This window comes from Apodemus sylvaticus, chromosome 4, assembly GCF_947179515.1.
Source record: "Apodemus sylvaticus chromosome 4, mApoSyl1.1, whole genome shotgun sequence".
Taxonomy (NCBI): Eukaryota; Metazoa; Chordata; class Mammalia; order Rodentia; family Muridae; genus Apodemus; species Apodemus sylvaticus.
In genome coordinates this window covers 18,172,144-18,185,387 of record NC_067475.1, presented here as the reverse complement: position 1 = coordinate 18,185,387, position 13,244 = coordinate 18,172,144, and the positions used below count along the sequence as shown (strand labels likewise).

The window sequence follows — 13,244 nt, the reverse complement described above, 5'->3', positions numbered from 1 at the left end:
AGTGTACATGCAGATAGCATACTCATACACATAAGTTAATTAATTAATTAATCTTAAAAGAAAGAAAGACAAAAAGATAGAAAAGGAATTTATTTCTCATAATTGGAAACACTAGAACGACTCAGATCCTGACCATGCCAGAAGCCATGTGAGAAAGGGACCTGCTACCTCACGGGTGTCTCTCTTCTGTTCTGTTTTCCCATGATGGAATGGTTCTGGTAACATTCCTGGGGCCAAGTCTCCTGGACCTAATCACTCTACAAGCCAAAGACATTGGGAGTAATGCCTATTCCTTGGAGTCTAAGAATTCTCCAAATGGAGTGCAGGGAACATGAACTCTAAGTCCTTTCCTCTTTACAGTCTGGTTTCCTTTGTTACATTCTCTCTTCTTTGTCAGCAGTTCTGGAGGAGGTGCCCACAGGTCCTAGAGATTTGTCTCTAGATACATTCACTTCTTAGGATCAGAATGGTTTCAGTATTTCTTCCGAGGAATGGGGAACTTGGGTTTGCCTGTCAATATAGCAGGCTGGTTTTAATTTCCTCCTGTGCCTTCATCTTTGCTAACAGGAAAAATTGACTCCATCTTCACCTGTCTGACCATTCTTTGACTGAGACTTAGCAAGCTGGACCACAGCTTACCTCATTAGAAAACACTTCATGTCTTCCTGTTACCAAGTACACCATCTTTGCATAACACCTCTTTTTTTTTTGGTTGGGATTTTTGTGTCTTCCTCTCTTTGTCACATTAGAGCTAAATGTTTACACAAAAAGCTCCTTCCTCCATTCACCTGTTGAACTGAATAGGTCACCGGAAGCTGGCTGTAATTTACTGAGTGACCTCTTGACACAGATCTTACTGTGATCTGTGAATAAATAAATCTTTATTTATTCTCCCAGACAATCAAGTTGTAACTGGCATCCTCTCTTCACATGCAGGCAGCCTTGGCGGAGGCTTTTTGGATCGATATCAAGCGCATGAATGACCCAGAGTGTTACTTTAATTCTCTGCCAAAGGAATTGGAAGTAAAGAGAGATCGGATGGCCCATTTGCTTAACAGCATTGGCCTGGAACCCATTGTTCCTGACGGGGGTTACTTCATCATCGCGGATGTGTCTTCATTAGGTTTGTGGAGCCTCTCTATTTATTTCAGAGCTTCAGACACTTAGGTTTGAAATGATAGGAGAGAGGCACGAGGAAAGGAGCCAAAGCAGGGCTGCATCTTATCTCTAGAAGGGAATGTGTTTTCACATCGCCAACACTTCCAACAATTCGATTTCCTTTCAGGACCTTTGCCTGAATTTTCCGCTCTGCTGATAAAAGGTTGTTGGATCAGTGTTGCTCTAGATGTTCAGTTACAGAACTGTTCTTATGGTGTGCCAGTGTTGAGCAGGAAATTCTGACTGTGAAACAGTACACTTGTAATAGTTCACCTGAAGGTTTCCTATTTATTAACATTAGTAGTAGTAGTAGTAGTAGTAGTAGTTTGGTTTTGTTGTTGTTGTTGTTGTTGTTGTTGTTGTTGTTTTGAGAAGGGTTTTTCTGTATAGCCCTGGCTGTCCTAGAACCGACTCTGTAGACCAGGCTGGCTTTGAACTCAGAAATTCACCTGCCGCTCTGCCTCCCAAGTGCTAGGATTAAAGGCGTGCACCACCACTGCCCGGCTATTTATTTATTTACTTATTTAGTCACTTTTCTAAATGCTATTTGGTAGGAAAATGGAAGTTTCTAGAAATTGTGAAGCTATAAGGAAATACCTGCTATTTTTCAAAGGTACAGAAATGAATGTTGTAAAGGGGGGAGAGAGGGAGGGAAGCACTCAAATACACAATTCAAGAAAGCATGTTAGCGCCATCTTTGAAGGAAGATCAGGAAGGCTCAGAAAACCTTAAATAATTTCTGACAGTCATACAGCTGGAATCTTTATAGCTCTTTCTCCAAAAAAAAAAAAAAAAAAAACCATGGATTTATTTATTTATTTTACACTGGTGCATGGGGCCGTCAGAGGAGGCTCATGTGTGAAGGTCAGAGGACAACTGTTGGGAATGAATCACTTCTCTCCTATCATCTGGGATCTGGGGGTGGAGGGGGGCGTTGAACTCAGATCATCAGACTTGCCTTGACCCCCTGAGCCATCTTGCCAACCCTCGTACAGATGGGTCTCTGTTACCCGAAGGTGTTGATATAAATAATCCTGACTTGCCACCAACACATTTTCAAGTTGGAAACACAATGATGTTTTCCATTACACTTGTTGACCTTTGACAACCTATGCAGATCTGTCTGTGAGACCAGGGATCTGAAGACCTTAAAGAATGGGATAGACTCCAGTCAAATGTTGTAGACAATCTTACCTCAGTTTCAGTGTGCTTTTATACATGAATGTAACAAAGAAAACATTGATCCAAAGAAGGCTGAGTTCAGAAAAATGCATAAATAAATATCAGTAAGCACATTCTAAATATTAACAGAGCAGCCCTTTCCCAGAACTTTCTCAGGACAGGCCAATTTAAACACAACTGCCTGGCTTGTATTATAGATCGTCTCTGGGAAACCATGAAAGCAAGACAGACAGCCATATCCAGATTCAGGGTACACTGGGGACAGCACTCAGAATGTCCTGTCACCAGAGTATGTGATGTAGCTGTGTTCTGACATCTAAAAAGAATAAACATGTCTTATAAATTTAGTGTAAATGTTTGTCATGGGGCTCATGAAATCATATCCAAAAACAAAGCAAGGGAACAAGGTATAAGATCCTCCCCTCTGCCTGTCTCCTGGAATCTCTCCCACAGTTCCCCAAAGCATTGTTCACTGTGCAGCATTCCTTTGACCGTGTTCTAACAGTTTTACATAAAATATATGTTTCTTTAATATTTTAAAAATATTATAAATAATAAACCCTTGAGTATCCTGTATTGGTAAATTATGATTACCCTGATATAGTTTTCAATACTTTAAACTATAGTAACTTTATCTGCAACTGAACGTGAAAAACTGAACTTTCTCACTTATGCTAAATTTTAGAAGCTTAAAAGGAATAAAAGGAAATTCAATTTCATGTAAAATATGAATAGTTGTATGTTAACTTTTTTGTGTTAGCATGAACGTAGATTTATTAAGAGAAAGTGAGGTGAACTCCTGAGAATGGGGGAGGCTCTCTAATCTTTATATTCACATACTACGCCCTTGTGTAGTACACTAGCATTAGACATTACTAATTCATTTCATTATCACAGGTTTTATAGAAGTGAGAAGCTAGATTTTCTTGTAACTGAGGCTGGAGGTCACAGCTCTGGCCCTACCTTGATGAGGCTGCGGGGAGGCCTTTATACACCTTTACCCAGAACACACTCTTACCCTTGTGATCCTGAGTTTCCCTCCCATAGGAGGGACTCCCATAGCTTCCCTCCCATGGTTTAGAATGAGATGCCCCTGTGGCTCTAAGGGAGCCTTGCAATTGCAAATCTATAAGATTTTCCACCTGAATTTATTCAAAAAGAAAACAGGTGGGCACCTGTGAAATGGCACTCCTGGATCCAGTTATCCCCAGACAGTGAACTCTAAAGAAGGGTCCTTACCATGAGCTGTTAACCCTCACAAGACAGCAGTGGGCTTAGCTTACTGCCTGAAGCACCCTTCCTATGTTGCCTAAGTCCATCCATCCTGCACCCTGTACTAGCTGTGTCTTAGATCTGGATATAGTGTGGCCAAGCAAGAGCCAGGAGGATTTAGATGGAAAACCTTTTCTTTTATTGTTGAGATGGGACAATATCCCTTCTTTAGGATACAGGCAAAATATTAACATCTCAAGTTCTCACATGAGCAAAATTTAATTTACCGTATGTGAATTGTTCCCTATATTAGAATTTGGTTCTCCACTTTCCTATAGATAGATTAAAAATTTAAATTTTCATCTGATGGCAGCTTAAAAATAAAGGCAGACAGGGGTTTAGGGAGGAGAGATGGCTCCGTGTTTAAGAGCATGTATGGCTCTTGCAGAGGACTGGGAGTTCAGTTCCCAGGACCCAAGTCAGGTTGTCAGTCAATTTCCTCACATAGTGTGAGACTCCAGCATGGTATATGAGTAACCTCTGGAAAGTTCTAGGTTAAACCCGCGTGAGTCAGGAGAAAATGCGAACCTTGGCAGGCTTAAGTGACACCTTTGTTGTCTCAGATACAGCTCTTCCCCCACCCACCTTTGCCTGTGGTTGTAGGTGCTGACCTCTCTGATGTGAAGAGTGATGAGCCTTATGACTACAAGTTTGTGAAGTGGATGACGAAAAACAAGGTACTGACCTCCCCTGTGCCCCTTTACAGTTAGCTTACCAAGCATCTTACGGATGTGCTTTGAAAGGCACTAAACTCTAGCTTGGTTTCTTCTCCTTTTTATTTTAAAATGTTTGGTTTAGCTTAGTTTTGTTGAAACAGTCTCACTGTGTACCCTTGGCATGCCTGAAACTTGCTATGTAGACCAGGCTAGCCTCAAACTGTTCTAATTCTAGCTTTAATTCAAGAGTCCACTTGAACTTTTTGAGGGATTTTAAAAATACTTTCTCCCTCTTAAAAATCACTATGCCCATCAGCGGTATGTTTCTAACGTCTGTGGCCCGGAAGTGACATTTGGAATGTGTTACGCTTTCCCATGGCACCACCTTGTGTGTTTTTCAGAAATTGTCAGCCATTCCTGTTTCTGCATTCTGCGACTCCAAGTCAAAACCACAGTTTGAGAAGTTGGTGCGGTTTTGCTTTATTAAAGTAAGTTTCTGCATTCCCACAAATATGCATTTATAATACTTTTATTCCAATTTACAAAGCAATCTGTTTTTTGTATTTCTAAAAATGAAATGCTGAGTGACACGTTTAAAATTTGACTTGCTGCCGTGGAGATGACAATAAGTCGGTATTCAGCCTTCTGCTGGCTGGTTCTTTTAGTTTGTTCATTTACCTATGGCTTCTTGAGACAGGGTCTTACTCTATAGCCAGGCTGTCCTCAGACTCATGACAGTCCTCCTGCCTCAGTCTTCAGGTGTTGGGAGCCACCATCCTTGATTCAGCCTCTTTTGAGGGGAACCAACATAGTCCTAGCTGAGGGAAATCATCACCATGACTCCTGTACCAGAAGACTCTCAAGAGAGAGGTTATCCTGGACTGGGGAGTGGCTCAGTAGATACAGCACTGGCCTAGTAAGCAGGAGGACCAGGGTTTAGATTCCCAGACCCAGCATAAAAGCCAGTTAGGCAGGACAAAGGCCTGGAAGTCAGGAAACAGAGGCTGGATCCCCAGACCAAGCGGACTGCTAGACTAGTCCATAGATGGTGAGCTCTGAATTTCATGAGAGACCCTGTTTCCTTTTTTTAAAGATTTATTTATTTATTGTATTTAAGTACACTGTAGCTATCACCCCAGAAGAGCTGGGATTTGAACTCAGGACCATCGGAAGAGCAGTCAGAGCTCTTACCTGCTGAGTCATCTCTCTAGCCTGACCCTGTTTCAATATATAAACATGAGCAGTCAAGGAAGACCTCCAATGTCCATTTCAGGCCTCTACAGATATGCACACACATGTATCCACACACATGCAAAATGTGCACATACCATCTGTACACCAAATGTCATGGCTATGCTCATCCATAGGTTATTTAACATAACATAAATACTATTTTTTACCTTTTGAGATAACCTATCAACAAATTATGGAAGACTTACCAACGAATAGAATCTAAGTATTTACAATGGAACAATGTGAATATGTGATTGACTGGAGTGTAAAAGGAGAGGGGGCAACATGTGGGATGTAAAAAGAAAAAGTAAGGTTAATAAAGCATAGCATTATAATGTCCGTCTTAAAAGATATGGCTCCAAGTATTTCTCCACTAACAATGAAAACATTGTTAAAAATACTGTATGTTGAAAATGTGCTTACCATGTCCACACCACTGAACAGTGTAGCTTTGGCAATGTAGCACAATCAGGGGCAGCAGCCATTTCCCTTTGAATCACGAGGCCCCTTGTTACATACAGCCCCGCATTGTAGAGAGTATGTTCCTGTATATCACCAGCTCCCTGCCCCCCCATATCAAAAGCATAGCTGCTAATAAATATGTCATCATAAAATTAAAAAAATAAACAATGGAGCCACCATAAACCAGAGGCCATCTTTATAAACATACTACTGAAAATACAAACATAATTAACAGAAGGGGAAGAGCAACCTTAAGACTTCAGTTTTAGCTGGGCGTGATAGCCACGCCTCTAATCCCAGCCTGGTCTACAAAATAAGTTCCAAGGCAGCCAGAGCTACCCAGAGAAACCCTGTCTTGAAAATAAATAAATAAATAAATAAATAAATAAATAAATAAAACAAATAAATGGTTCAGTTTTAAACCAGTAAACACGGCCCTACCCTTTTCTCTCCTTGGAAATAACTCAGGAGAGTTGTAACATGATTTCACAAATTACCCCCAGCATGTGGGAATGGTTGCCAAGTAGCGTAAAGGGAGTGGTAGAGTTACAGAGGATACCCAGAAAGGCTCTGTGTCTCAAGAACAGTCCGGGTACCAAGAACAGCGGGAATTCGGCTATTCAGGCAGAGGGGGAAGGGCACAGGTCTGCAGTCCTGCAAACGCTCTCAAGCTGCATGGGAAGGTGAGCGCGCTTGAGCTATGGATTTCCTTATTGATCTGACAGTGTTGCCAAAAGTTGAGTTGAAACAATCTGGAGGAAAGGTCCCCAGGCTGTGTAATTCGTTCCCAGTTGCCTGACTCCTACATTAAAGGTGCCTTAAACTTGTGATGGACAAGAGAGACTCTCTGCTGTCTTCAAGCACTGCCCACGTCCTCCCTGATAAAGATCTGTAAATTCACAGGACTGGAGAGATGGCTTAGTGGTTAAGAGCAAAGCGATGGCTGCTCGGATCAATAGGAGCAGTGTCTGCACCGGCAGGGAGGACTTACAGAGGCATTCAGTCAGAAATTGTTTGCAACCATAAATGAATGAGATACACATCTTCAAAGGACATCATACAGCAAAAGGAAAGACACGGGAGCAAAACAGTCTTCAGAGGATTCCTGGGGGTGAGGGGAATGAACCGTGCCGTGGAAGAGTTACAGACTGTGGCATTTGAAGTTCTAAATGCTTAAGACAGTACGTTGAGGGCAAGATTTTGAAGCTTAGGAAGGGTAGGGTGTGGTGGTGCAGGAAGATGAAATGGGATCCAGAGGAGAATAAAGGTATTGAGATTACGGTAACTCTAGAAACGCTAAAGGATACCAAGTGAAGGTAGAAATAGAACTCCAAATAATTGTACAGCTGTATTCGCAGGCATGCTTCCTTTAGCGAAGTGCTTGGAATGGCTCAGGAAGGATCTAGAATAAGATCCCAGGGCTGCCTCTGGGCAAGGAAAGAGAGTGGCCGAGAGGAAGCACGTGGGAGGCTGGCTGACCTAAAAACTACATCATCGAAGGGCTGGGAAGATGGCTCCGTGATAACAGCACCTGGAGAACCCGGAGTTGGGATTCCAATACCCACGCAAAGCTGGTCCAGTTCCTCACGCTAGCAACCCTACAGCAAACCGAGCGGCAGAGAGACAGTCCTAGACAACCACAAGACCGCACCTCAGAGGACGCGGAAGGTTAAAGCCAATACTCAAGGTTTTCCTCTGACTTCCACACACACCTCACACAAATTCACACTCAGACACATGTGTGTACACATTTCACGCCCTTATGCGTACACACAAAAGGCAAAATTCTAAAGCCAGGCAGTGGCGGCACAGGCTTTAATCCCCTACTCAGGAGGCAGAGACAGGCAAATGTCTGAGTTCAAGGGGGTTCCTTTCTCTCTCTCTCTCTCTCTCTCTCTCTCTCTCTCTCTCTCTCTCTCTCTCTCTCTCTCTCTCTCTCTCTCTCTCTGAGACAGGGTTTCTCTGTGTAGCCCTGGTTGTCCTGGAACTCACTCTGTAGACCTGGCCTCAAACTCAGAAATCCCCCTGCCTCTGCCTTCCAAGTGCTGGGATTAAAGGTGTAGGACAGCACTGCCCGGTGACAGAGGGAGTTTTATAGAGAGGGAGTACTAGAGTCTCAGAAAGACTTAAATATTTGAAGTGTAATCAACATGTTTTTATAATTTCTAAAAGACCATCTCAGAGTATCTACTTAACGGCTAATCATAACCCATCATTCCCCAAATATTTCATTGTGTGTTCCCCACCAACAAAGACATTCCAAAGCCACACAACACCACCCTCAGCACCGTGGACTGGACTTAACCTTGACAAATTGTCATCCCATCTACAACTCAGCCCCAGTCCGAATCTGTTTTCAAGCACTGCCCACGTCCTCCCTGATAAAGATCTGTAAGTTCACGGGACTGAATTTCCGGTCCGAATCTCACCAATTGTCCCTGTAAAATCCTCAGAACAAGCAAGCTGAGGCACTGACCTGAATCAGGTCATTCTGTCTGTCTGTCAAGGCCAGAACTAGGTGTTGCCTTTAGTTGTCATGTTAGATAGATCCTCGCTTTTAACATTCACTGCCTGGATGCTCTGTGAAACTCAGCAGCCAAGCACGGAGGTGGTGGTGCATGCCTTTAATCCCAGGCAGAGGGAGACTGGGTTTGAGACCAACCGGCTTGGGTCACACAGCCAGGGTCCACAGAGAAACCTAATGCAATTACTATAAGGAAAGGCTCTCCACTTTGACCCGTTTCTGTGGTAGGAAACCACTTTAGTTTGCCTGCTACCGTTAATTTCAAGTACTTCATTGAGGTGGAGTTTGCCTGTGTCTATTATTAGGTCAGAGCTTTCTTTTAAATTTAGTAACTATTTTGAAGGAATTGCTTTGAAGTTGTAGGATTCCATCTCTCACCAAGAAACTTTATTTTACTTATCTGTCAGTAGCAGTAAAAGCTTATAGATTTCTGTTTTAATTGATGAGTTGTAATTTATCATTGTCACCTATTTTAGAGTTAAATGTCTCCAGAATTGGTCCACTATGGGCCCCTTTAAGGTGGCTTCTGTTTCTTTTCATGTGTCACCAGCATTTTGGAACATTTTCTTAACTTTTTACGAAAGGATCATTTTATTAATCTGGGACCAGCCATTCCCAATAAGTCTGGTTCCTTTTAGAGTAAAACTTTGTGGGTGAGGGTAGGGGGTAGAGTGATGTTTCGGGGTTCTTATTCTCTTTTGTGTATACAGGTATTTTGCCTGCATGTATGTCTGTGCACTATGTGTGTGGGGTTTCAAGTCTCCTGGAAGTAGAGTTAAAATAGTTGTGAACCACTGTATAGGTGCTTAAGAGCCAACCTGGGCCCTCATGGAGAACAAGTGCCCTTGATCTGATCTCTGGGCCATCTCTCTGGTCCGAGAGCAGTGTGTTACCTTGAAACCAAGATTTAGATACTGAGAGTGTTCACTGCTGTTGTGTGTTGTTGTTCCTAGGCCCTTCCAGCAGAGATAGAGGATATGTAAATGCATTCAGATACATGCAGAGTCATGTGTCAGTCATACCTCTGCATCGAGGGGTGATTAATCGCATTCCCTCACAAATCTGTATTTACGAAACCCCAAGATATTCGAGTGCCTTATATAAATGTCATACTATTTTTGTATAATGTATGCACATCTTTCTGTATACCTTAAATCATCTTTAGGTTATTTATAATCTAATACAATGCAACGCCATCCAAATAGACATTAGAGTGTATTGTTTTTGAATCATAACAAGAAAAAGAAATATGTGCATGTTCCGTTCAGATGTAATTTCTTCTCTTGCATATTTTCAGTCATCAATTGGCTGAGAAGCAGAACCCTTGGGTAGACATGATTGATTGCATGCATATTTACAGCTGTGTTTATTTGTATCCGAATTTATTGAAAACTATCATAGTATTTTTTCCATTTCTATGTTTGTATTTGCCCTTCTTCAAGGGTGAAACCTGGTTCCCATCATTGAATTGCTTAATACCTCAGTATGTGATGGATCTCTGGCTAGTTTCTCTCTGTCTCTGTGTCTCTCTCTCTCCCTCCTTCCCTCCCTCTCCCTTCTCCCTCTCCCCTCTCTCTCTGTCTCTGTCTCTTTGTCTCTGTCTCTGTCTCTGTCTCTGTCTCTCTCTCTCTCTCTCTCTCTCTCTCTCACACACACACACACACACACACACACAATCTCTCCGTGGATGACCCTACCAAAACATTTTGACATTTTGAGCCCAACTGCTGCTACTGTCCCCATGTGGTCACTGTTGTCACCTCGCACTGGACTCTTCTACCTCAGAGGTGCTTTCCTCTCGGTCTGTACCCCATGCTAGGCATTCTCTGATCTCACTTCCTGGCTCTCACCCCATGGCAGGTGCTTCCCAGTGTCAAGTCAGCACTGCCCCTGCCCGCACCCGCAGGGACAGCAGCTGCCCTGGCTACACATCCTATTCTAGGCTTCCAGTTCTAACTGTGGAAATCCGCTGCTCTCAGCCCCAGTAGCTGGCTTTCCTGCCTACCCATTTTAGTAGAAAAAGAAGAGGGAGGGAGGGAGGGAGGCCAGCAGAGAGGGAAAGGAGAAAAACACAAGACTAGATCTTCATCATTTGCTCTTCTGTTTAATTGTATTTCATAAGCATGCATGGCCTATTGAAAAGCTAAGAGGATTACTGTTCTGTAATCATAGTGGCTGTTCCTAGAGTATTGTTCAGAATGAACTGTTTTCCTTATCAGAGGCAAACTGTAGTGGACACAGAGCTCACAGATAAGGAAGCCGTAGCCTGAGATAAGATTGGATTTTAGTGACAGACATTGCAACTAAACCTAAGAACTGCTAGGAGAGGTTGTCTTGGAGAATGGGGGCGATTGCTAGGGGAAAGCAGGAAGGGCTTGGCTGTTATTTTTCTATATAGTCACCTCTGGACTCACCTGACTCTCTGATTATACTTGATTGAATGGCTGTTTTCAGTTTTCTAGTTTTTGTTTACTTTTTTAAATGTGTGTGTTTTGTGTGTGTGTGTGTGTGTGTGTGTGTGTGTGTACACTCATGTACAACAGGAGAGGTCATCAGATCCCCTGGAGCTGGAGTTTTAGGAAGTTTTGTGAGCCACTCACCCGGGATGCTGGGAACATGATTTCTCTGCAGAAACAGTACCATTAACCACTGAGCCACCCTCTCACCCCTCCCCTTCTAGTTTCCACAGTTTTGTTTTTACTGTGACATTGCTTCTTCACATAAGACTAGACATTATCTAAGTTTTGGGGTATTGCTAGTATGGTTTATATCTTCAATGAGTTTTTCTAAAGGTTGTGTGCTACAAGCACACAGCTATGCCTTCTATGTTTAAATACTGAAATATTTTGAATTTGTAATGATATGTAACGATGCAATTGTTTTATTTCTAGAAAGACAGCACACTGGATGCTGCCGAAGAAATCTTCAGGGGTTGGAACAGCCAGAAGCTTTGACTGTTGCTGGTGTGCCAGGTCCATCTTCCTGCAAGGACTTGCTACTCAGTGCTGCCACCTCGTGGGCACTAAAAAGAAACACGTATCAGAACAAACCTTGAAATAAACATTTCCATTGTCTCCAGAGTTAACCCCATTCCTAACAACGTTCAGTACACTCAGGTTTTGTTTGTTTGGAATACATTAAGCCACTGTAATTGTGGGAGAGTCAACTTCTCCGTATTGTATTTTCTCATGAGTAGAAGCAGAAATCGTAGCTACTGCACCAGGTGCAGCATGGCCTGCCAGTCCAGCACTTGGGAGGTGGAGGCAGGAGTTCGAAGCCATCCACAGTGACGTTCTATGCTGGGGGTCATCCTGGGTTATATGAGACTCTCAACAAATGAAAGCAGCCTAACCAGCACATACTTCATCTGAAGCTCGTCTCTGAGGATTACTGGCTCGTTCCGTAGAAAGCCGGGCAAGCTATGAACACCCACACCCGAGGTTGACCAGTCTCGCCTCGCAGTCCTGCTAGGCACAGCCAGCTGTGCTAGCCTATAGCTCGCTCCCGAGGACACTGAACTTTGCTCCTGGCTTTGCTTTACTCTTCCAAGGGCCGCTGTGACTTGCGTGGCTTCAAGGTCCACATGGGCGGCCCGTGTGGTCCATCCTTGACCTTGTTGCCTCTGCTGCTGTTCACCTCTGCTCCGCCTGAGCCACCCACTCCCTTGGCCACACCTCGAAACTGTCATCACTCAGGGCAGGTTCACCTTTGAGTTAGTAAACACATCCTCTCTGTATATAACCAACTGTCCTCTAGCGCATGCATTGGTGGCCGTGTTCTCTTTCTCTCTCCATCCCCCTCCCTCCTTTCCTCCCCGCCTATGCCTCCGTTCCTCTCAGCTCCTATTTAAATTTTCTACAACTCCAAACCTGATGTTTCCCAGAAACTGGTCCATAGCCCTCTTAAGTCAGCGTCAACTAAGAGTCTTTTAAAAACAGAGATTCTGGTTCTTCCATGGAGACATACTGAATAATCTCGGGATCTGGCCCTTCCCAGGTGATGTTTACAGAGATCCACAGTGTGATCACCTCTGCTGTAGTTCACCGGGCTCTCGGTGCGATTCCTGTCAGGCCCCTTAACTGCACTCATTTCCTGCCCAAGCTTCGCTTCTGGCCGGGACACTGACTTACTGCCTTGTTTGAACTTGCCTAGTTTGCCAAAAGTAAGAACTCCACCCTGGGGTTGAAGTTCTGTGCCTGCACCTGGGCTGCTGAGTGCCAGCAGGCATGCACCAGCAGCTGGGAGCTCACATCCTTCACCCTTGATAGACACCGCAGTGAGCCATTCCCCAGTGAGCCTTCTCCGCCTGCTGCCACAGCAGCGATCGCTAGCATAGTCTGTGATAAGAAAGACAATCCACTCCCTTCTCTTCCCAGGTCACAGCCCACTACCAGCACCACAACCAGTCACAGCAGGGTCCACCTGCTTGTGGGAGAAACAAAAGGACAGAGAGAAATTGCCTGTGACATATATCCCTGGCTCAGCATTTGTCCGTCCTTTCTTCGTCTATAGGAGCAAAGGTCATTCCTGAACCTTCTGGGGATGTGAAGGAGTAGGGGAGGTTGTTGGTTCTAAAACTGGATTCAAGTCTCAAAAGGAAAACTTACACCTGAAAATGACTTCGAATCCCAGACCGAAAGAAAAAGAAAATAGTAAGGCTTAAAACACCAGGAGACAGCTGTTACATTGCTTACAGACCTCTCGGGAAACTTTTGCCCATCACCTTTCAGAGAATGTGGGGAGGTTTTTTACTGGCC

At 43.7% G+C, this 13,244-nt stretch overlaps 1 protein-coding gene across 4 annotated transcripts in view; it reads left to right on the top strand.

Moving 5' to 3' along the window:
* The window catches only part of Kyat3 (kynurenine aminotransferase 3), a 42,436-nt gene extending 30,864 nt beyond the window's left edge, over positions 1–11,572 (top strand). For all 4 annotated transcript variants that reach the window (XM_052179054.1, XM_052179052.1, XM_052179051.1 and 1 more), the window contains 4 exons: positions 937–1,123; positions 4,216–4,289; positions 4,670–4,756; positions 11,379–11,572. In XM_052179054.1, the coding sequence (XP_052035014.1) occupies positions 937–1,123; positions 4,216–4,289; positions 4,670–4,756; positions 11,379–11,441 (411 nt within the window). In that variant the 3' untranslated portion in view covers positions 11,442–11,572. The remainder of the gene's footprint in view (positions 1–936; positions 1,124–4,215; positions 4,290–4,669; positions 4,757–11,378) is intronic.
* Positions 11,573–13,244: the final 1,672 nt, after the last annotated feature.